Genomic DNA, 25,544 nt, shown 5'->3' on the forward strand with positions numbered 1-25,544 from the left:
GGTGAGATTTTGTGTCAGGTTTGGCAAGGTCTTAAGCTGACGTAGACCTGAACATGGGGATTCACTGCATTGACCTTCTGTCCATTTCAAGATGCGAATACAGTTTCTGTATTCACTTTCCACACATTTTATTGTTTCCTGTCATCATGTTTCATTTATGCTGTTGAGTAATATTTCATACATATTTGTGTACCTAATTTAGAACTGACATACCTATATGGTATAAATACAACTCAGACAAGCCCGATTTAAATACAGTTCAAAGAATTGTAAAGTTTATGCAAAGAAGTCAGGGAGAGAGAGGATCAAACATATAATCAAATTTCAGAGAAGTGTAGGAATAATAAGACAATAGTGATAGAGGATTTAAATTATGCACATATTAACTGGGATAGTTTTACAGTGCAAGATAAGGAACAACTAAAACTCTTGAATTGTATCCAGGAAAACTTTTTGAACCACATGGTTCAATATATGAAAGCCACAAAAGAGGGTGCAGTTCTGGACCTCATATTTAGAAAGGAGTAGGGAAAGGCATAACAGTAGGTGCAGTAATATATTTCCTGGTGAGAGTAGTGATTGACCTGGAGGGAAACTTGCTGGTGGTGATGTTCCCATGTATCTGCTGCCCTTATCCTTCTAGAGGTTAGTGGTGTGGATTTGGAAGGTGCTATTTAACGAATATTGGTGATTTTTTTACAGAGCAAGTTGTAGATGATATGTACTGCTACAACTGAGGGTCAGTAGTGGAGAGAGTGAATATTTGTGGATGTGGTACCAATCAAGCTGGCTGTGTTGATGATGTTGACCTTCTTCCGAGATTGTTAAAATAGCACTCATTCCGGGCAATTGGAGAGTATTTCAACACACTTCTGACTTGTGTCTTGCAGTTGGTGGTCAGGCTTTGGTGATTCAAGGTATGAGTTACTTTCTGCAATACATCTAGCCATTGACTTGTTCTTATAGCCACAGTACTTACATGGACAGTCTAGTTCAGTTCCTGATTAGTGGTAACTCTACGATATTGAAATTGGGGGATTTAGTGGAAGTAATTCCATTGTATATAAAGGGACAATGGTTAGATTGCTCTCTTGTTCATTGCCTGGTCCTTGCGCAAATGAAACATGCCATTTATCAGTCTAAGCCTGGACATTATTCAAATCTTTCATTTAGATATGGACCGTTTCAGCATCTGAGTAGTTGCTCAGATTGCCACTTCTCATCATATAATTGAGGGAAAGTCATTGATGAAGTAGCTGAAAATGATTGGGCTGTGGACGCTACCCGGAGGAACACTGGTAGAAGTGACCTGGAGCTGAGATGACTGACATTGAACAACCTCAATCTGTTTCCCCCTGAATTCCGTTGATCCAGTTTTTCTAAGGTTCCTGGATGGCACACTTGGTCAAATGTGACCTTGGTGTCAAGGTAACCTTTCTTCTGGAAGTCTCTTCTTTCTTCTGTTTGAACTGAGGCTGTAATCAGCTGAGTGGCTCCAGCAGAACCCAAACTGAGTATCAGTGAGCAGCTTATTGCTAAGCAAGTGAGCTGTCTAACATTGTTGATAACACCTTCCATTACGTATTACTGATAATAGAGGGTGGTATGATGGAGCAGTAATTGACCAGGTTGTATTTGTCCTTTTCATACAGAGGACATATCAGAGTGATTTTTCCACATGAGTAAGTAGATGCTTGGATTGTAGCTGTATTGGAACAGCTTGTCCTGTGGCACAGTCATTTCAGCAATCTTCAGTGGTTTTCAGTGCTATTGCTGAAATGTTGTCAGTGCCCATAGCTTTCATATTTTTGAAAATGCGCGTGGCAAGCTGCAGTATGCTGTAAGGATTACATTTTTGCATCAGTGACTTGGTACCTCTACTACTAAGCTGCAGATATTTTTCTAACAAACTTGTTCAGGGAAATCATTGCACCTTTCTGTAGAAGGTTGGACTTGAATCTTGAGCCCCCGGTTAGTATCTAGTGCCTCCAGCTGTTTCTTGGTATCACATGGAGTGAATCAAATTGGCTGGAGATTGAAGTCTGTGATGCTGGGGACCTTTCTAGGCGGCAGAGATGGATTGTCCTCTCTGCACTTCAGTGAAGTTTATTGTGAGAGTTTCGGTGTTACCTTTTGAAATGATATGTTAGCTGCTGTATTATTGATGATAGAGATATTTCTGGACCTTTGCCTCTCACAAGTTGTTTAATTGTCCATCCCTGATCTCAATTAAATGTGAAGAGCTTGCATCTGATCTGTTTGATGTGGAATCACTTAGCTCTGTCTAACACTTCTATTTATGCTGTTTGGCATGCATCCATAAGTAGTATTATTCTGTCGCTTCACCAAGTTCACATCTCCTTTTTAGGTACACCTGGTGCTGCTTCTAACATGCCTTCCTGCACTCTTCATGAACCAGGATTGACCACCTGTTTTGATTGTAATGGTAAAGTGGGGGTTGTGCCAGGCCATGAGATTACAGACTATAAGGTGTACAATTCACCTGTTACTGTTGGCCCGCAGCTCCTCGTAGGCATCCAGTACTGAGTTGCCAGATATGTTCAAAATCTCCGAAAGAGTACTGGAACAGTGCCACATAACACAACAGCAGAGGATCCTCATTGCCACGATGTCTCCACAGGACACTGGGGTGGTCACTCTTATCGATACTGTCACAGACCGATGCATCTGTGGCAGGCACATAGGTGATGATGAGCTCAAATATGTTTTTCCCTCCTGTTCATCCTTCCCTCCTGTTCATTCTTCCCTCACCACCTATTTAGACCCTGTCAAGCAGCTGCATCCTTGAGGATTTGACCTTCTCTGTCAGTATTGGTACTGCCAGGCTGTTCTTGCTGTTGGACATTGGTGAGTGGGAGCATTGAAGTCCCACAACCAGATTATGTTCTGTGTCCTTACCACCCTCAGAACTTGGTTGTCACTGGCTGGGCCAACACTTATTCCCATTCCTGATAGGCCAGTCCAGCTAAGGATGGCAGTGCCTTTCCCTGAAGGACGTTACTGAACCAGATGAGTTTTACCTGATGGTCATCATTAGACTCTTAATTCTAGATCTTTATGTAAATTCCACAATCTGCCATGTGGGAATTGAACCTGGGTGCGTAGCATATTACCATGGTTTCCAGATTAATAGTATGGCAATAATATGACTAGGCCGTAATCAAATAGTGCTCAACATGGAGGAACACTGATTTATTTGCCAAGGGGAAACAGTAAATGTTGATAAGCAGATTTCTTTGCCCATGTTTCACTTGCTGTCACAAGATGACATGATGTTTGGAGTCAATGTTAATGGTGACTCCCTCCTGACTTGAGAGGATTGTACTGCCAACTCTGCTGCAATGATAGTGGTGGTGTCTGGGACATTGGTGTAAAGTATGACTGTGAGTTTGACTGTCAGACTATTACTTAATTTGTGAGACAGCTTGCCAATTGTGGTGCTAATGTTGGCAATGAGAACTTTTCAGGGCTGTTTGCTGTTTCCAGGTAGTTTGTCAGTTTCATTCCTTTCTTGCACTTGATACAACTGAAGAATTACTAGGCCATTTCAGAGGGCAGTTAAGAGTCAACCATATTACTAAGTCTGAAGTCACATGTAGGCCTGGAGTTCAGAAGTACCCTGAATCTGTGAAGAACTACAACCAATACTGGAAGACTATTGTAAAAATAAATAGAAGTTTAGAAGATATTGCCAGAATGGTTGTATACAGAATAAAAATACAATACTACCTTGGTACTAGACCCGGGTTAGGCCTTGATTGGAATGTTATGCTCAGTTTTAGTCATACAGCATGTAAGAACATACAAGTAAGAAGCAGTGGGCCACTTGACCATTCAAGACAACTCAGCCATTCAATGTCATGCCTGACCTGGCTGCTTCACATTCCTGCCTCCTTTCAATAAACTTTCACTCTTTGCTTACCAATAATCTTATCACCTTCTACTTCAATACATTTAAAGGCCCTGCTTCCGCTGTCTTTTAAGGGAAAGAGTTCCAAGTGCTTATGATCCTATGTAAGAAAAAGATTCTTCTCAATTCTGCCTTAAAAGACCACCTCTAATTTTGATACAGTGGCTCCCAGTTCTCGATTTTTTCACAGTAGAAACCTACCTTCCATCTCTGCTATGTAAGAACCCCTCATTATCTTGTAAGTTTTAGTCAAGTCACGTCTTATTCTTCTAAAATCCAGCAGATATAAACATAGCCTGTTCAAGGTTTCTTCATAAAACAATCTGCCTATTCTATGTGTTAGTCGAGTAATCCAGTACATGAACAAAGTTCTTCTAGAACCTTAATAGTCTTAGGGAGCTAGGAACTTTACTCAAGAAAAAACATTTTTAAATAGATTAATTTGATGTCTTCAAAGTAATTTTGGCAATGCATAAGTGGATTGGTTATAAAAGTGTTCTTTATATTTGAATAGTTAGTCATGTGGCCTGTAATTGGGATATCTATCCTATGGATTTTGTTACTCATTTTCATAGCCAACTCTTTAAACATTTATTTCCTTTCTTAATTTGTTACTGTCAGATATGGTTATGCTCCTTTTCACCATCTCCTCTCTCTGCCTGTTAGTAGAACTGTGCTAGAAGTTTGTGGCATTTTATTAGCTTTCAATAATACCCAGTTGTTTTGTGAATATCTGGATTTGAGTTAAGTGCTGTTTCATAAGTATTATAGTTTATGAAATAAGAAGCCAGTTATAATGAAATGCATATAGCTTATTAAAGATCATTAAAAATATCCTGAATTTTGATTCTGTTTTAAGTCACAGCTCATGTTAGTAAATTTAGCAACCTGATTTGAAATTCATGTCAGATATCACTTTTCTGTAGTTTACTGGTAGAATTTATCTTATTTTTATTGTAAAGTTGCAAGGACGCTAGAATAACAAACCTGTGGAAACATCATAGAGTACATCAAATATTTTGAAGGGGATGTAGATGTAGAGGATGTTTGTACAATGTTGAAATCCTACCTAACATAGGACACCTATTCAGTCCCCCATCTGTTTCCAATAAAGGATTTTTATAAATATGATGTATTAAGTCCACATTGTAAGTACTTCAACAATAGATCTTGATCAGATGTACTCTAGAACCCTGTGGGAAGCTAGGAAAGTGATTGCTGGGCCCATTGATGTTTGTATCGTTGATAGCCACAGGTGTGGTGCCAAAAGACTGGAGGTTGGCTAACATGGTACTACTGTTTAAGAAAGGTGGTAAGGAGAAGCCAGAGAACTATACATCGGTGAGCCTGACATCAGTGGTGGGTAAGTTGTTGGAGGGGATCCTGAGGGACAGGATTTACATGTATTTGGAAAGGCAAGGACTGATTAGAGATGGTGAATGGAGTTTTGTGCATCGGACACCATGTTTCACAAACTTGATTGAGTCTTTTTGAAGAAGTAACAAAGAGGATTGATGAAGGCAGAGCAGTGAACGTGATCTATGGGGACTTCAGTAAGGTGGTTGACTAGTTAGCAAGGTTAGATCACATGGAATACAGGAAGAACTAGCGATTTGGATACAGAACTGGCTCGAAGGTAGAAGACAGAGAGTTGCTTTTCAGACTTTAGGCCCATGACCAGTGGTGTGTCACAAGGATTGGTACTGGATTCACTGCTTTTCATCATTTATATAAATGATTTAGATGTGAAATTAAGAGGTATGGTTAGTAAGTTTGCAGATGACACCAAATTTGGAGGTGCAGTGGACAGTGAAGAAAGTTATCTTGAATTATAACAGAACCTTGATCAAATGGGCCAAGGAATGGCAGATGGAATTTAATTTAGATAAATGTGAGGTCCTGCAATTTGGAAAGGCAAATTAGGGCAGAACTTGTACACTTAATGGAAAAGTCCTGAGGAGTGTTGCCAAACAAAGAGACCTTGAAGTGCAGATTCATAGTTTCTTGCAAGTGGAATTCTAGGTAGGCAGAATAGTGAAGAAGGCATTTGGTATTCTTGCCTTTTTTGGTCAGTGTATTGAATATAGGAGTTGGGAGGTCATGTTGAGGCTGTATAGGACATTGCTTGGGCCACTTTTGGAATATTGTGTTCAATTCTGGTCTCCTTTCTTTTGGAAGGATGTGTGAAACTTGAAATGGTTCAGAGAAGATTTACAAGGATGTTGCCAGCTTTGGAGGGTTTGAGCTATAGGGAGAAGCTGAATAGGCTGGGGTTTTTCCCTGGAACATCGAAGCTGAGCGGTAACCTTGCAGAAGTGTTTATAAAATCATGAACGGCTTGGATAGAGCATAGAGTCAAGGTCTTTTCCTCAGGGTACGAGAGTCCAAGACTGGACAGCATGTGTTTAAGGTGAGATGGGAAAGATTTAAAAGGGGCAATGTTTTCATACAGAAGGTGGTACGTGTGTGGATTAAGCTGCCAGAGGAAGTGGTGGAAGCTAGTACGATTACAATATTTAAAAGGCATCTGGATGAGGTATTTGAATAGGAATGGTTTACAAGGGTACGAGCCAAATGATGGCAAATGGGACTAGATTAATTTAGCATATCTAGTTGGCATGGACGAGTTGGACCATGCTGTACAGCAGTATGACTCTGTGATCTGTAAATGCCCCAACTTCTTTCCTTCCCCTGTTTCATCCCTCACCATTCATTATATACTGAACTATATAGGGTGAAAGTCCAGGTAACATTTGGGACTTTTTACTTTGTAACCAAGGTGGCAAAGTTTCTAATCCGCTCTGGTTAGCAGTACCTTCTGTTATTTCTGTGTAATTGGTGGTCAAATGACACATCTGTACTGAGAAATCAAGCCAGAAACTTCTCATAAGCTTTCATTTCCCATATATCAAATGACGAGGTTCATGTAAGCAACAGGAATAAACTTTAACTTTGTACTTGTATGTCACATGTAACAAATGAACCAATCTCAAAGAGCAAAATATAATTAAAGTCCTATTGTCAGTTACAGATTTGTAAGCTTTGATAAGATTATATTATTATTCACCTTCATTTGTTCAAATATTTTTGTTGATTTTTAAATGGTCAACAGTGTAATTATGGCTAATCCATTTAGTATTCCTTGTACTAATCTGACGTGTTGTTTGGATCTCATGGCACAAAGACAGTATATCTCTGTCCGTATAAGATAAGCCACATACCTGAAGCATTTGGAGGTCGTGAAGTTTTAGGGCCTAAACTTGTTGGATTGAATGGCTAGCCTCAATCAGCTTTGAGCAGTATTTCAACTTAACATTGATAAACTAATTCTAGTTTATTTTCCATTTAAAATTGCTTATCAGTAAGTTCAAGATGAACCTTAGCCACACCCAAAAATTGATGTAGCTATCCTATTTTAGCATCTTAAAAAATGAAAAGTAATCTTGCTATCATGGCTGACTTATTTACTGTTTTGGCAGTGATGTTTAGGTGAAGGACTGGGTTGAAGCTACACTGTTTTAATTCACTGTCAGGATGTGGGCATCGCTGACTGAGTCAGCATTTATTGTCCATCCCTAATTGCCCTCGAGAAGGTGGTGGTGAACTGCCTTCTTGAACTCCGTTCATTGGTATATCAAACTAATTCAGCTTTAGCTTTTTTTAAATATATTTTGTAGGTACTGCAAGGTGCACAGTTAATTGCAGTGGCTTCTGCTGAACATCCATCCAGTGGAGTAGATGGATCACCTCTCCAGGGAAGTGATATCCAGGTGCAGTATGTACAGCTTGCACCAGTAACAGATCACAACGCAGCATCTCAAGTGAGTAACAGACCAATTCATTTCCTCTTCAGTTTTTGTTAGGTGAGGCAACTTGATTAATTGGTGTCATTGTAATCTCAGCTAAAACCCTAAAAGCAATATTTACAAAAGAACTTTACATTTAGATAGCTACTAAACTACCATTCACATGACCTTCAGCCACATTTTATATTTTCTTGTTGCATTGACAATCCCTCTGCACCACAAACCCTTTTATTGTTTAATTACTGCAAACCTTTAGCTCTGTTCTTCATCTGCCTCTGCCCCCTCCTCCCCATCCCCACTCCTTTCATCTGCTCACAACCTATCACTTTGCCAACTTTTTTTCAGTTCTGATGAAAGATCACAGATTGGACATGTTAAGTTTGTTTCTGCTCTCATAGATGATGCTGGACCTTCTGAGTATTTCTAGCATTTTCGGACTTTCTTAAAATCAATACTTTGTGAATTTTCTCCTAGACAATTTATCTATTGAGGGTGTAAAGCTTTGTGAATGAATGCTCCTCTTTTGCTAGATGTGGAATATTTCACTAGTATAATTTCGCTAGAATAATATATATATTTTGCGCCTTGATGGAAATTATTCCATCTTTTGTTTTCTTCATTTACATGGATAGCCTCAACCATTGTTACTGGAGTCTATATTACATGGGATGTTTCAGAGGAAAATTCTTTGCTGTAGCGGCCTGGAGATCAAGCGCCATATTGGTAGAGTGCATTGCCCTGATGCCTGTTTCCGACATACCTGTGTTGTCAGGCTATGATGGCATATGCCAAAATGGCTGATATGATGCCAGTGTCTCAGATTTGGACACACAGATCCAGGCAATGTATTCAGTTCCTCAAGTTACTGAAATGTTTTATTGGAGGTATCAAGTTGTGTTGATGTCCTGGGTTTAGCAGCAAGTGTTGCTGCGTTCTCACAGGGATGGCAGAGAAACAGGAACCTGTGTGTACCAAAACTGCATCAGGTATGGAAATAGTAATGGAAATACTTCTGAGTTTGCAGCCTAACTTTGCTTTGTAAACAAGCCTGTCTTGAACTGAAAGGAGCTAATCTCAGTCCTTCCACTGAGGGTGATCAACTGCATTCTCAATGCACTCTGTTTTAATTTTAACCATATAATTGATTTCTATGGGGTGCAGACTAAACAATGACTCCAATAATATATCTGAGACACTTGTGTTAGATATATTGTCTAGGAAGCATGGACTTCATGGAAGTTTTGCAGAATTTAGTGGCAAGAATTGATTTAATTTTTTTAATCAGTTCCCTAATGGTAACTGTGCTGGGAGTCACCATTGACCAAGAACTGGCCTGAACCAGCAAATACGGTGGTGACAACAGGAACTCAGAGCAAGGAATCCTACAGCAAATAACACACCACCTGACTCCCCACAGCTTGTCCGCCGTTTACAAGGCACAAGTCAGGACTGTGATGGAATGTGTCCACTTGCTTGGATGAATGCAGCTCCAACAACACTTGAAGCTAGATGCCATACGAGACAAAAAACAGTCTGCTTGATTGGTACCACATCTATTACCTCCTCCACAGACAAACAGTCGTAGCATCTTGTCGCACATTCAAGATGCACTGGAGAAATTCACCAAGGCTTCTGAGACAGCACTTTCCAAACTGAAAATCATTACCATCTAGAAGGACAAAGGCAATAGATACATGGGAACATCACCACATTAAAGTTTTCCTCCAAGTTAGTCATCGTCCTTACTTGGAAATATATCATGGTTCCTTCAGTGTTGCTGAGTCAAACCTTTGGGATTCCCTGCTTGACAGTATTGTGGGTGTATCTACACCAAATGGATGACACTTGTTCAAGAAGGAAGCTCACAACAAACCTTTTGAGGTCAACTTGGGATAGGCAGTAAATGCTAGCTCATCCAATGATGCCCACATTCCGTGAAAGAATTTAAAATAAATTGCTGGCTGATTGTGCATAGGTTGGGTATTTAAGAAACTGACAGTCATGCTAGTAAGTTCACATCTTCCCTGTTAAGGAAGGTTGAGCTGACGTATCCTCTTGAACAACCATGCGTGAAATGTAGTTCCCAAATGGCAAGAACTACCTTTTTGGCTTAGGCTTCCTTAACATTTTATGTATTGCATATTAATGTTAAATGCTACCATACATGGTAACTCTGAAATTTACTAGGCTGCAAACTTAGTGTTAAATTATAATCAGAGATAATGGGAACTGCAGATGCTGGAGAATCCAAAATAACAAAGTCTGTAGCTGGATGAACGCAGCAGACCAAGCAGCATCTCAGGAGCACAAAAGCTGACGTTTCGGGCCGAGACCCTTCATCAGAGAGGGGGATGGGGAGAGGGTTCTGAAATAAATAGGGAGTGAGGGGGAGGCGGACCGAAGATGGATGGAGGAGAAGCTGGGTGGAGAGGAGAGTATAAGTGGGTCTGGTGGGGAGGGGATAGGTCAGTCCGGGGAGGACGGACAGGTCAAGGCGGCGGGATGAGGTTAGTGGTTCCTGCAGTGCCACAATGATGCCACCCGAAGGTTGCAGGAACAGCAACTCATGTTCCGCTTGAGAACCCTGCAGCCCAGTGGTATCAATGTGGACTTCACAAGCTTCAAAATCTCCTCCTCCCCCACTGCATCCCAAAACCAGCCCAGCTCGTCCCCTCCCCCCAATGCATCACCAAACCAGCCCAGCTCGTCCCCGCCTCCCTAACCTGTTCTTCCTCTCACCTATCCCCTCCTCCCCCTCAAGCCGCACCTCCATTTCCCACCAAACATCCTCATCCCGCCTCCTTGACCTGTCCGTCCTCCCCGGATTGACCTATCCCCTCCTCACCTATACTCTCCTCTCCACCTATCTTCTCCTCTATCCATCGTCAGTCCGCCTCCCCCTCTCTCCCTATTTATTTCAGAACCCTCTCCCCATCCCCCTCTCTGATGAAGGGTCTAGGCCCGAAACGTCAGCTTTTGTGCTCCTGAGATGCTGCTTGGCCTGCTGTGTTCATCCAGCTACACACTTTGTTGTGTTAAATTATAATGACTGTTCTCGGCATGTCTTTCTCTCTTCAAATCTGCTTTCTATCTTTCTTTCAACGATTTTCTAACCTATCATTCTCACTAACTCAGACCACACTGTGCTTTGCATGACCAGTTCTGAGCAGCACCCTGATATTATTTTAAACTTGCTCCAGTTTCCTAAAGCTGTTCCACCTCATCCCTCCCCAAACTACTTCACCCATCATAAATATTGAATACATTCATATACATTCTCAAATGAGATAGTAGGAACTGCCACTGCTGGAGAATCTGAGATAACAAGGTATAGAGCTGGATGAACACAGCAGGCCAAGCAGCATCAGAAGAGCAAGAAAGCTGACGTTTTGGGTCAAGACCCTTCTTCAGAAATGGGGGAGGGGAAAGGGATTCTGAAATAAATAGGGAGAGAGGAGGAGGTGGAGAGAAGATGGATAGAGGAGAAGATAGGAGGAGAGGAGACAGACAGACAGGTCAAAGAGGCAGGGTAGGAGCCAGTAAAGGTGAATGCTACCAACTCCCACAGCTACCTAGAATTCACCACCTCTCACCCACCTTCCTGCAAAAAGGCCATCCCCTATTCCCAATTCCTTCGCCTCTGCTCCCAAGATGAGGCATTCCACTCCTAGACATCTCAGATGTCCTTGTTTTTCAAGGACCGCAACTTCGCCTCTACAGTGGTCGAAAATGCCCTCTAACGTGTCTCTCGCATTTCCCACAACCTATCCCTCACACCCCCCACCTTCAGTAACAACCAAAACAGAATCCCCCTTGTCCTCATGTATCACCCTACCAACCTTCGAGTCCAACGTATCAACCTCTGACACTTCCGCCATCTGCAATCTGACCCCACCACCACAGACATTTTTCTCTCCCCGCCCTTATCTGCTTTCTGGACGGACCACTCCCTCTGTGACTCCCTTGTCCGCTCCATACTCCCCACCAGCCCCACTACCTCCTGTACTTTTCCCTGCAACCGCAGCAAGTGCTACACCTGCCCCTACACCTCCACCATCACCCCTATCCCAAGCCCTAAGAAGACCTTCCACATCAAACAGATGTTCACCTGCACATCTGCTAATGTGGTATACTGTATCCGCTGTTCCCGTTGTGGCCTCCTCTACTTCGGGGAAACCAAGCGGAGGCTTGGGAACCACTTTGCAGAACACCTCCATTCAGTTCACAACAAGCAATTACACCTCCCAGTCGCGAACCGTTTCAACTCCCCCTCCCACTCCTTGGACAACATGTCCATCCTGGGCCTCTTGCATTGCCACAATGATGCCACCCGAAAGCTGCAGGAACAGCATCTCATCTTTCGCTTGGGAACCCTGCAGCCCAAGGTGGACTTCACAAGCTTCAAAATCCCCCCACCCCGACCGTATCTCAAAACCAGCCCAGCTTGATCCCACCTCCCTAACCATTCCTCCACCTCAAGCCCCACCCCCATCTGCTACCCACTAACCTCATCCCGCCTCCTTGATCTGTCCACCCTCCCTGGACCAACCTATCCCCTCCCTAACTCCCTGTCTACATTGACCTTTACTGGCTCCAACCCTGCCTCTTTGACCTGTCTGTCTCCTCTCCTCCTATCTTTTCCTTTATCCATCTTCTATCTGCCTCCCCCTTTCCCTGTTTATTTCAGAAACCTCCTCCCCTCCCCCATTTCTGAAGAAGGGTCTCAACCTGAAATGTCAGCTTTCCTGCTCTTCTGATGGTGCTTGGCCTGCTGTGTTCATCCAGCGCTACACCTTGGTATCTCACATTTTCAGATGAGTTACTTTGATTCTTTTTAGTACACTTATTGTGCATTTTTTCATATCTGTCATACCCCTCTAAGATTTTGACTTGATCCAACTGTTTTAAAAAATGGGTAAGGGATGTCTCAAAGTATAAAAATACTTGAGGTAATTTGGTCAGTTTTTGTTCTGCGGCTTTTATTAAATCAGAGATGAGGTATGAATGGTCCTGCCTAGGAACATGCTTTTTGACAGAAATCCTTTCTATGAATGTTCCTTATCCAGATCAGTTGTATGTTTTCCAATGTTGGCAACATTTTGGTGCAGTAACGTTTAGTATCCTGCACTAGAGTTGGTTTTGCTTTTGAGAAGTAGTCTTGATTGCCCTGTTGTTATCCCATGGAAGCAAGTTGCATGGTACTGCAGGAAGTTTGAATTTTAATCTGTTCTTTGGCAGTTCTGACAGAGACAGTCCTGAGGAGAGCAGGATGGAACAGTACTGGGCAGTGCAGTGAGAAATTCTGGAATTTTCCTTTTATGTTTATTGTTGTCTGAACTGCTCATGCAGCTTCTCTATTGGATTGAGGATACCTAAGTGAAATTGTGAAAGCCCTCTGGATTTGAAAATTCTTCAAACATTCTGTAGAAAACTGGAGTGCCTTTGTCAGAAACAGCAACATATGAAATATTATAGGTTTTGAACATCTCCTGTAGGGCCCTCATAATCGTTTGTGTTGTTGATTTTAGGTTTTAACCTCAAATTATCTTAGTTTTTAATTGTTCATGATTAGGAAAGAATGGCTTTCAGACTTGAAAAAGTACATGTCCAAATGAGCCTAAAGTAAATCAAGAAATTCCACAGGGATGAGGAGTTAACGTCATTCATTACTGTTTATGGAACATGTATTAAAATTAACAACAAGGTCCTCCTACTGTTTGGAGATCTATGGTCACTAATCTCTTGCTCTTGGTTGTGCTTAAGTGTCCTTGGTGAATCCTCCAATGTGTACTGTTGCTCAGTCAATGGGACATTACCATTTGATCAGCCAAAAATTAGTAAATTCTTGATGATAGAGAAATGCTGCTTGTGTCTGAAATTGTTCTTTGTCGCAACTTCTGTGAACTAAGTTCCTGGCCATTCTTTGATATGCCCAGGATCATTTTTTTGTTCCGTCATTAAAAGGTTAAGTTTGCTTGATGAGAAAAATGTACTTCAGCCTCAAAATTATCACTATCAGATGCAAGTACATAATTCATGGTCCTGGAAAAACCTGATACTTGCCTTGGATGTACTGAATCCTTTGAGACAGTCTCACGAATATGAAGCTGAATCAGTGTATATGAGGAGTCATTTTTGCTCTTTCTGATTTATTAAAGAGACGGTGAACCAAAGGGATTACGTATCCAGACACTGTCTTCCACATTTGTTGTGGAAAAGTAGAATTCGAATTTTCACTTACAGTACTCCTGAGATGTGTGAGCATGAAACTGTGCATCTTGACAGCTATGTCTATCTGATGTTGCTAGCAGAAACATCTCAAATGAACCCCATGACACTGTCTCTTGCTTACGGACAGTTATAAGATGAAAACTTGAAGTTTATCTGTGATGATCAGGATAGTCTCGTTCTTCTCCTGCATTTTGGTATTCTCTAAATTCAGATGGCTGAAAATGTCCACGAGATGTGCCAGCTTGGCCCACCAGTAACTCTTCATCAGGCAGTTCACGCAGTGTAGAATATTCTGACTTGAATTGACTTTTGATTTATAATGTTGTTTGAACAATTTCCACTGCTGTTTGGACTGCTTATTCCAGAGTTGAATCCCCTTTTGGTGGAAGGTCACTGATTAAGTTATCTAAGAGACCGATGATGATTCTGTTGCAAATGAACTCTTGCTAGAAGTTTTCATAATTGCACGGTTATGATAATTTATGACCTGTATGTGCTGTCTACAGAATCCTGGTGGTCGCTGTTGAAGCTTGTTCTTGCCAGTGTCCTATTTATTCCTGCCAAATGGAATAGTGATAAAAAGCTGCTCTGAGTTTGTCAAATGTAATTTGTTTCTCATCAATCTGTGTTGTCTTTGAAAGATGTGATGTGTTTTCCCATTTAGAAGAAAAGTTGTGTGGTAACCTTTCTTCATTTCATTTGGTGTCTAATCTTGAAGTTATAGAAATCTCTAAAATAGTAATTTCTATGTTTACTAATATGTTGAGCTAACAAATGGATCTGATAGCTTGTATTTCTCTGGTGGAATGATCAACACTGATGAATTTTGCTGCCTTGGCTGTTGGTTGACAGGCACGTGAAGTTGTTGATTATTTTCTTGATTTCGATCATGATTGTTAGAATGTCGTTCTCCTTGTATTACATTCAATTTGTTGGCTTGTATTTTTTATTGATTAAAGTTGTTAAATATTTATTGTTGCAATGATGGTTGTTGCAGTTCCAACATGCTGCTGAAGTTTCTCCTGTTTTAAATGCTATTTCCAACGTAAAATTCAGTTTTGTGTTACTAATATGGGACCTCGTGGAGATGAGTGAAGATATTTCTTTTTCAAGATGGCTGAAGAGCTTTCAAAGGACCAATGAGTAGAAACTGTTGAAATGGTTTCAATCGATAAAATTGATCAAAATTATTCGACTGTATCATAGATGAATTGCTGCAAAAAATTTTTTCAGTTTCTGGAATACTATCCTGCTGAATTTATGACACTGTGTGATCACCATGTCTTTTTCTTTGACTCTGCTTGTTTTTCTCATAGCATATGTAAATGAAACTTTTTTTATTACTGAATAAAACTTGTGTTCTCACCCTAGCAAGTGAAATAATTTAACAATATTGTTATGGCCTGAAATGTCGAATTCCAAAATAAAATGATTCTGACTCTTGTCTTTCTTTTTTTCAATCAATGTACCTTAAGCCAGTTTGTGGAGGATGGTTGTTGTTAACTTTGCCATACAATAAATACTTTAATGGTGCTAAATAATTGCCAGACTTCTTAACTTTGATTCCGAGCCCATTTTTTTCCCTCTACCAGGATTGAATTTACTTTGGCTGTCTAGGAATTAGCCTCCTCATAGATGCTCAATCTGGATTTATCCCCTTGGCTGCTATTGGTCTTTTGCTGTCATTGCTTTTTCTCTCTTCTTAAAAGTTTGTTGCCTCAGTTAATGACTGTTAAAAGCTTCTTGTTGATTTAGAGTTGTGTTTGGTGTTTTCTGTGCAGGAGTTCAAAGATTTTTCCTTCACAGCTGATGTCCAGTTCTGAGAGTCGTCTGGCTGCTGGCAGGTTTTGAAGCAATACCATTGATTTTTTGCAGATTGTTTTCTGATAAGTTTTCTCTTGATCATCATTGCTGTCACAATTTTCTCAGCAGTAGATTCTGTAACTTTCATCATCTTTTATTGTGTGCTTTTATCCCCAAAAATGAGAGCTTGAGGTCCAAGACCGACAGACTGGTTGGAGAGATGGCATGGTCAAGAACTGCTGCTTAGGTTTCTTTAGAACTCTTTATTGCACAGTAATACAAAATACAACACGTGGTAATCTGACATACCAGACTCCAGGTTTACTATTACATTATGAAATCTATTCTCTATATGTGCTTATGTCTTCAAATCCACTTTCTATCTGACTCACTCAACGTTGTAACTAACTCCAGCCACATGATGCAGTTTATGGTCAGTCAGAAGCAGGGACATGATGTAATTTCAAGATTCCATGTTCTAAAGTCTTTGCACAGAAGATGACACAATATCCTGGGCCCAGGTTTGGAACCTTTGTTGGCTACATTTAAAACCCTGTCATTGGACTGTACAAAATTTGTGTTTAACCATTTTTCCAATGTTAATTGCTATGAATCTCCTTAGCAGAAAGTTTCAGACCAGACTGGTGCAATGCTATGGCAAATGGCAGTGTTTTTTTAAGATGTCCTTTTGTGGTTTTGTAATATTTGTAACATATATCCTCATGCAGAATGAAATGCACAAAAACCACAGGATTGACTATACACCACCACTTAAACATTGATATGTCATGACCAGCAACAGTGTCCATCCATATAAGGAGGTTCTCGAAACAAAATGTCACCATACGCTCCACAGGAGCTTTAATAAATCCAATTTAATTTCATGCTCATAAGGAGTTACTAGGACAAAGAGGTTTTAAGGACCAAATTCAAGTAGGAAAGAGAAGTGAAAAGGCTTTGGTGGGGAATTCTAGAATTTAGGGTCCAGGCAAGATATCCATTAGTGGAGCAGCTAAAATTGGAGATGGAAAGAGAATGATTGAAGAAGCAAAGAAGGAAAACAAAAAAAAATCAGATTTTTTTGAGAAAGACTTGGCTAGATTTTATAGCTGGAATGCAAGTCCTGACTGCAGACCCAAAAGTGGAAGCTGCTTACATCAGACAGAGGAAGGAAAACAACGGTTAGGAGAACAAATATCCTGAGTGGCCATATATTCAGCAACACATTTCTCAAGGCAGGAAGAGCAAGGCAAGTAGTTTCCTGACCCATAAGCAGGAGGAGGAGGCCAACTGCACTTCTCAAACAAGGTTGGATGGACATCTCAGAATGTCACTCCCAGAGTCTGTATCCAATGTCCCCAAGAGTTTTAGTCAAAATGCAAAGGTGAGTATGCTATACTTCTTTTCATTCTGGCAATGCCAGAATTAATATTTGTTGGAGAGGATGTGACCATCAGGTCAATGGGAATGGGGTCAGGTACATCCATATCTTGTTGGCGATATAGCTGGATTTCAGTAAGTGGTGTCATTGCTAACCCTCATACAGGTCATTTGAGAGCGGCTCATAGGCAGCATTAGTGTGCCCCCATCCTTACCACAAGTTTGCAACCAGCATATGCATTACGCTTTATTTTGTGAGCAACTACAGCTTTCATCTTTGTGTATGCAGGAGAAGACAGATCATGACCTCAAAAAGTGAGTCAAGACTAGTAAAGGCATTCCATTCTTGTCCATCCTGACGCCCATGGAGAATGATGGCTTACAACTGGGAGTGTAGCACAGTGGCCTCTCCATTGCTAATTGCGAATAAAACTGCAAACTCAAGAATGCTCAGTCATGTTGAAAGCCACCAGGGTATCTTTGGCAAACACGTGATATGGTGAAATATTCACGAAAGAACATATGGAGCTCCACATCAGGAGTAGTTGGAAGGATGCGATGGATAACCAATAAGTCTTGCAGGACAGGCCAAAGAATAGGAAATTGGAGAGGCTGAAGGGTAATTGGCAGCCTGATAAGGGGGAGTCTCATCATCTCACCCACACATGCTTCATCCACTAGTGTAGATAATTGCATGTTAGGGGCATCCTAATGAGCTTTGCGTTGATGCACATGAATAGGCAATAGAGGACTTGGAGGCCAAACATGATGCTGAGCCTCGGGCTCTCTGGAATCATCAGCAACATGGTGAATGCTGTGGCGGTAATGAACAGTGAGGTAAGGCAACTCCTGGTGGAGCTTTTAGAGATTGTGCATTCCCAAGCACAGATGATAGATGAGTCCATCCAGGCCTTGGCTGATACTATGCTTCTGGCATGTAGACACAATGTTTTCCTGTACGAAAAGACTGGTGTCACTCATGGTGAGCCAGATCTAACCAGTCTAGATGCAAGAATTCTGTCTAGACCTGAATGACACCACCCTGTCCATGAGCTCTCCGCAATTAATAGCTAGGCGAGGGATGGGAAGAGGCACACGTCCATGTGCCATAAAAGGGAATTACTAAACTAAGCAGTAAAATGTGATTTTTCACTCAACCTATTTGGATATATAATGACACACCTCCAGCACAGGTAGCGTGAACCTGGACCGTCCAGTACAGTTGCGTCCTGAATTAAAGTCCATACTTGACCACAACTAACTCTCATTGATAAACAATAAAATAAGGAATAACAAGAGTTGCCTTGTCTGCTGCAGTTTGATTTGAGACAACAGTGATAATCAATGTCATCACCGTCCTAATTTTTTTAAATTGCTGTGATCCCTTCCATGCCCCTGTCAATGAATTTGCAGTGTACCAGAAAATAAATTAATGCATTGTTCATCAGGGCAAGTATATTTTGTACATTGAAAAGTACATTCAAAACCATGATCAGAATGAGAGAATACAGGTATGACTGGAATAACAGTACTCCCTCTTTTAGTGCAGAATCAACGCTAGAAGAAAATGCTGAAACAAATACTTGTTGGGAATAACATTGCAAGTAGGAAACTTGAAAACAAAAATAAATGAAGAAAAAAATTGTTTGACGGACTCAAAGCAATTTAGTGAAATTTGCCAACTTTAGGGAGCCTTTGAGCAGACCAGATCCTGAGATATAATTTGCTGCTTTATATAGGTGAAACTAACATAAATATATTGTACAATCTCGTTATTTTAATGATCGATAGAATGTTGTCAGTAAAGTCTATTCTTTACACTCGTTGATTTTTCATCCCATCCAGCAACAGACTTTACACATAAAAGACGTTTCAAGGAAAGAAATGTGTTACATCTGTAGAGTTCTTGTTGTGTGCTCAGGATTTTGCCAAATGCCTGACAATGAGTTTGCACAGTTAGGACGGATGGATGGATGCATGCACTCTGTCTCACTCTTCTGGTTCTATTGATTGAATGTATAAATCTATACATTATTGGGACCATTAGACGTAGGAGCAGATTTCAGGCCATTCAGCCCATCAAGTCATAATTCAATTATGGCTGATAAGTTCCTCAACCCATTCCCCCGCTTTCTCCCCTTAACCCTTGATCCCCTTGATAATCAAGAACCCATCTATCTCAGTCTTAAATATACTCAATGACCTGGCCTCCACAGCCTTCTGTGGCAGTGAATTTCATCGATTCACCACTCTCTGGCTGAAGAAGTTTCACCTGATCTCCATTCTAAAAGGTCTTCCCCTTACCCTAAGGCTGTGTCCTTGGGTCCTGGTCTTTCCTACCAGTGCAAGCATCTTCCACTCTGTGCCATTCAGTAAGTTTCAATTAGATCCGCCCTCACCCCTCTAAACTCCAATGAGTATAGTTCCAGAAACTTATGAAAGTCTGCTGTATCCTTTGATCCTACATGATCCTTTATGTCATTTAATCAAACAAAGAACATTTAGAATGTTATTCGTAATGCTTTACGTAAGGAAGTACAAGTAATTCATGTAGTAGAATCTCTACAGTGTGGAAGTAGGCTATTGCCTATTGTGTTCATACCAACCCTCCAAATAGCATACCACCCAGACTCACCTCTGTAACCCGACATTTCCTAGAGCTAATACACTTAGCTTGCACAATGGGCAATTTAGCATAGCCAATTCACCTAACCTGCACATCTTTAGACTGTTGGAGGAAACCGGAGAAAACCAATGCAGACAATAGAGAGACTGTGCAAACTCCACACAGTCACCTGTGAGCGGAATCGAGCCCAGGTCCTGGGCACTTTGAGGCATCAGTGCCGCCACAAACGTGTTCCCCAAAAGTTTACATTTCATAATTAATATTCCTTTACTGTAACAAAATGATTGTGAAGGAACTCACATTTGGGAACATTGAGTTCATGTGGGCTGATGATTTCAGCCCTTTGCAGACTGAAGAATAAAAGACATAGAAAATGAGTAGTTCCTTAAATTCCCAATTGGGCAGAAAATCAGAGGAGGCAAGCATCCCTCGTGTAATTCAAGTTTTCTTGAGGGCAGTAACCAGAGTACATAGTTTTGCACTTAACTTATTCTTGTATATACAGTTTTTGAAAGCATTATTATTTTCTGTTAATTGTGGCATTTGCAGTGAAGCTATAGATGTGGTTTGTGCCATCTGTACAGTCTTTATTTTTTCTGCTTTCCTGAAATCCACATCTTCAGTGATGTGAGATTTCCATCTATTGCAAAGGTGTGCCCTTGACCCTGATTTCTGGCCTTAAAACCATTTATGTTTTTCAAATGGGTTCTTGGCCTCTTGTAGGAAATCAGCATCTAAATCCAATCAATGAATAGCTCTGTGACTTATTACAAACATTTGTTTGCACTTCAGAGGTCCATTAATTGGTCCATTCAGTCATCCGTGGCAGTGCTGAACACCAGGAATAACCAACCTCTAGCTATGTTACTGTTGGTAGGAATAAAAATGCATCGGATGAATGTAGGTTGTTGTCTTTCATTAGTGTAGGTTGAAATAGAAGTGTTAGAAAATAAGACTTGAATGTATTAGATATGCTTGGTGTTTGTTTTGCTTATTTGGTTCTAGCAATTGAATCAGATTGGTGAATAAATACTTTGAAGAAGCTTCAAAGTTTAGATCTCCTTTTTATCACATCTTACAACCAGCTAATGAACTGCTGGCATTTCTACCTGATTAGAAATTAAGACTGTCAGAATTTTGCTTTCATCTATCAAGATTCAAGGTATAAATCTATACTGTCAGGATCCTGATAGAGAGGAACACTGTTCGATCAAAATGGACTATTTTTAAAAAAAATTATGGAAATAAGTTGTAACTGATTTAGAAATATATCTAATTTTCTGACATTTCATTTCTCCATTTACCTCCATGTTACAAAAACTTTAGATTGAGTTTCAATCGATTAGGAGTATACTTCTTACTGTTAGTAGTAATGCTGAAAATTGATCCATTTTCTCACTTCTGTGCTACATTCATCTCAGGATAAGAAACTTAAAAGGCAATAGTTTTACCTGATCAAACTATTATAGAGGAATTCATAATTCTTCATATAGAATCACATATATATATTTCAATCATGGGCAGATAAGTTGAGAGAAAGCAGACATACTGCCACATGTGCTGAATTTCTGTAAATATTTCTGTTTTTGTTTCAGAATTCCAGCATTTGCAGTTCTTTTTTCTGTCAGGAAATTTGAGTTGTTTTTACAGCAGAAAGGGCTTAGAGGAGAATTAGCAGAGATGTTAAACTCATGAAGGGTTTAGATGAAGAAAGAAAAACTTCCTAGTGGCTGATGAACTGATCACCACAGACCATAGATTCAGGTTATTAGCTAAAGAACCAGAGACAACATGAATAAAACTTGTTACGCACAACCAGTGATAAGGATTTGGAATGCACTGTTCGATGTGATAATGGTTATAAAAAAAGGGAGTTGGATAAATACTTGAAGGAAAATTGCAATTGCAATGTTAAAGGGAAGGAGCCAAGATGTGGGACTAGCTGTGTTATAATTTATAAAAGCTAATCCAGACTCAACTTATTAAATGGCATACTTCATTTTCGTATCTATTCGACGGCAGATGATTAATGTTGAAGGAAAACTACATCAATATCTGTAATGGAAAATCTGACTGATTAGTCATTGAATTATACTGGCACTGAAAGTTCCATACAGTAGGTTCGATGGCTGTACAAGTCCAATGTCTGAAGGAAAATTTGAATTGATTTGTTTTTGTGAAAATGTAACATAACAGTATAATTAATGTGTTTGATTTGTTTGAAAAATAGGTCATAAAGACATTTACCAAATGGGTAATTGTGGTTTAAAATGAATAAATATGATGATAATGTTGTTGTACTTTTACATTTGAATTGACTATAGTTCAAATACTGGGTATATAGTAGGCTATGACTTTTGACGATCAATCTGTAAAAGAACAAAAAGTACTTGTGTGACCCAGATTATTGGCAGTTTTAGCAGACTCACAGTGTCTGTAGGAATGAATACAGACCCATGCCAAAATACTGATCTAGTGGAAATTTGGCTAGTTTGATTGCATTGGTTCAATCAGCTTTGCTTTTTTCCCAGATTGGATTGTTTTCAAAGTTACTGAACTCGAGCTTTTCTGAACAGAACTTTTTTTTTGTTTTGCAGAAAGAGTTGACTAAAAATCTAACATAGTGGAACTGGTGTTCATGTGTCATCCCTTGGAACTGGATTCTTTATCCCTCTAGAGAGGACGATAGGGGAATAGGTTGCCATTTTTGCTTCTCTCAACAGCTGTAGTTATCCAAATGAATTATTTAAACATTTTTACAAAATTAACTGAAGTACCAAGCTACACGATGGGTGATTGGCTGATCCACACAGGTGGAAATGGGTAGTCTTGGTAAAATATGTGGTTGGACGATTATCTTGATGGCACGTATGACACCAAGGTTGCAGATATTCTGTTTCGGCCTCAAATAGTTGTCACAGCATGGATGATGTTAGTAGTTGAGGAATAGAGGTTGCATCAGGGGTTGAAGAACATGCCTTTGGTCTTCCTGCTATTTAGTGAAGCTGCTATAGGTCTAGTTGATAGCAACAATCCTTCAGAACTTCTCAAGTGCGTTTCTCTGTTTCTTCAAATGAGAACTTTGGTAGTGAAATGGACTTACCACCTGAGATTGAACACATCAGATTCTGTTAAATATGTATGAACAATGAAATTGTGGATTTGTTCACCGAGCTGGCTTGTTCTTGTTCAGACATGGAGTCACCATGCTAGGTGACATCATCAGTGCAGCCTCTGATGAAGAAATGTTATTCTACTCTGCTTGAAATTTGTATTGTTTGATCTGTTATGGTGAGTAGTGTCATTTCCAGTTTTGATCTGAATGGGTTTGTTTCGAGGATCCAATTCTATGTGTTGATTGCATAGTGGGTGAAGAAACATGCCCCTAGGAATTCCCATGCATGTATGGGAATTCCTAGAGGAATGGTCCTCCACCCGTAATGCAAGCAACAAATATACAGAATTGGACCCCAAACACAAACCCATTCAGATCAAAACTGGACATGACACTATTCACCAGAAAGGACCAAACAATATAAATTCCAAGCAAGTCAACAACCTCATCCAAAACCCAAGCTATAGATCTTTGCCAAAACTTTGAATGCATGAACAACGTAATGCAAGAGTGAGGAAGAATTACTTTTCATAAAAGAAAGCAGTTAAAGTAGAGAGCCTAGAAAGAAATAGATATAGCAAGAAAAGCAAGAATGCACATTTTGTCTTTTTGAAAGCCGCTTTGTAGAGAATTTAATATAATAATTTTTATATTTTTCTGCTTTTATTTAGGGCACTGAAAGTCTTGCAGCCACAATTCAGCCTGAAATGCAAATTGAACATGGAGCGATCCAGATTCAACAAGGAGAGAATGGAGAAGTTGTTCAAATTCAAATGCCAGTCAATACTGTCAGCAGTTAAAACCAAATGAACTTAGCTTTCATCGCATAGAGAGAAAACAAGATTGTGCAGTGCAAGCAATGGACAAGTTGCAGATGCACATTATTGTAGCAAAGCCTGAATCTCCTCACATTACAAAAGAATAAATTATTCAGCAAACAAAAAAGACTTGAAATCATTTGAAGAATTTGTTTCCTATTTCAAACTAACTATTGTGGACATTGGGATCAACTGTTAACCATGTGTGAAACAAGAAAAATACATATCTGTGCAACAACCTATTAGCTTTTATTATTCATTGTAATTTTATAGGGTCTTGTTTTGTCTTAATTGCTACTGAACTGTTTTGGTTTGAATATGAATTACACAGATGCTTTGAAGAAATGTATTTATGACTCATATACATTATATCTAGAATTCAGGGAATTTATTTTTTCATTTATTATTTGCAGCTGGAAACCCTTAAGTGGCAAAAGCAGTAAAGCTTTTTTTTGTAACTAATTTTAGGAAGAAGATATGCCAGTCAATTGAGGAGATTTGTTGCAATTATTATGAAAAGAGTGAAGTACCACAAGTCCTTTCAGCGTGAAGTGAATTAACATTTTACTGCTTAGTTTAGGTACAGCAATATGGTGTTATTTTTAACTTGCATCATAAAGGAAACACTCAGTTGCAGTCTTGATAAAGACTTGTCTGCTACAGAAATGTTCTTGTAAAGAGCTTATTAAATCAATGAGAAACTGAAACCACTGTGTTTAACTTCTTAACATTGATAATAGGAACATGACCAGCACTATGATGATAACACTAATCATAGAAACATACATTTAATGACTTTTAAGGTCAATTTTCCTTAAGCCCAGTTGACCAATAAAACCTATTATAAACCAGTGTTTTCCCAATAAGTCAAGCAGAGAAGCATTTTACAATGAGAATTTTCCCTGTTATTTGCAAAAGGGCATTCCTGTCTCAGTTATCGCTGCTTTGTTTTCTAAATATTTTAAGTACATTTTAAATATTAATGCTGAACAAGTTAACCCAATTTTTTCCTTTATGATTGGATTGTTGGACTTGTAAAATCAAAGGAAAATTTTGATTATTTAAATGAACTTAACTAGGTAAATTCAGGTGCTAAGCCCTACTGCTTCCTTTGTGCCTTGACCAGGCTTTCTATAATTCTGTACAGACATGTGCGAGTAACATCAGCAGTGAAGCATATATCCTTGTTGAACTTCAATGAGCACTTATTGGTTATTTTGCAGAGTCACCATGTGAAGCACCCCAATTTGATTCAATGCAGTAACAGGGCATTGCACAGCTCCTCTGCTGTAGAAACACAGGTGTACAAAAAGCGAGCAGTAGTAGGCCATTCAGTATGATCACGGCTCATTGTGCAACTCAGCACCCTGTTCCTGCTTTCTCCCCATACCTGTTGGCTACTTTAGCCCGAAGAAATAAATCTAATTCCTACTTGAAAATATTCAGTATTTTGGCCTCAATCATTCTCTATGGTAGATGATTCCACAGGCTCACAACTGTCTGGATGAAGAAACTTTTAACCCGAGTTTTTTCTGGTTTGCAGTAACATCATTTTTCGAAGGTGGGCTCCTTCCTACTGACAAGGGGAAGTATTTTAATGCACAGAATAATTGAATCTACTGGTGACCAAAGCCTAGATGGGCAAGTCATACATTCTAGAATCCACCGTTTAACATGTGCCACTCTAAAGCAGGGTTGGCTTAGAAAGGCAACTCACATGGTCAAATGGAGGAATCATATTTTGTTATGCTGTTAGCTACAGAGTTCTTCTACAATACTTCTGATTGCCCTTTTGTTTTCTTTTATGATGCCAGCTGATGTAACCCTTTGATCC

General features: G+C 39.9%; 1 protein-coding gene across 10 annotated transcripts in view; it reads left to right on the top strand.

The window, feature by feature from the left end:
* The window catches only part of banp (BTG3 associated nuclear protein), a 296,836-nt gene extending 272,434 nt beyond the window's left edge, over nt 1-24,402 (top strand). For 9 of the 10 annotated variants that reach the window (XM_059651709.1, XM_059651711.1, XM_048546311.2 and 6 more), the window contains 2 exons: nt 7,609-7,752; nt 23,564-24,402. In XM_059651709.1, coding sequence (XP_059507692.1) covers nt 7,609-7,752; nt 23,564-23,692 — 273 coding nt within the window. In that variant the 3' untranslated portion in view covers nt 23,693-24,402. The remainder of the gene's footprint in view (nt 1-7,608; nt 7,753-23,563) is intronic. The other variant, XM_048546309.2, reaches the window with a different exon arrangement.
* Nucleotides 24,403-25,544: the final 1,142 nt, after the last annotated feature.

The sequence above is a fragment of the Stegostoma tigrinum genome, chromosome 16 (genome assembly GCF_030684315.1).
Source record: "Stegostoma tigrinum isolate sSteTig4 chromosome 16, sSteTig4.hap1, whole genome shotgun sequence".
Classification (NCBI taxonomy): domain Eukaryota; kingdom Metazoa; phylum Chordata; class Chondrichthyes; order Orectolobiformes; family Stegostomatidae; genus Stegostoma; species Stegostoma tigrinum.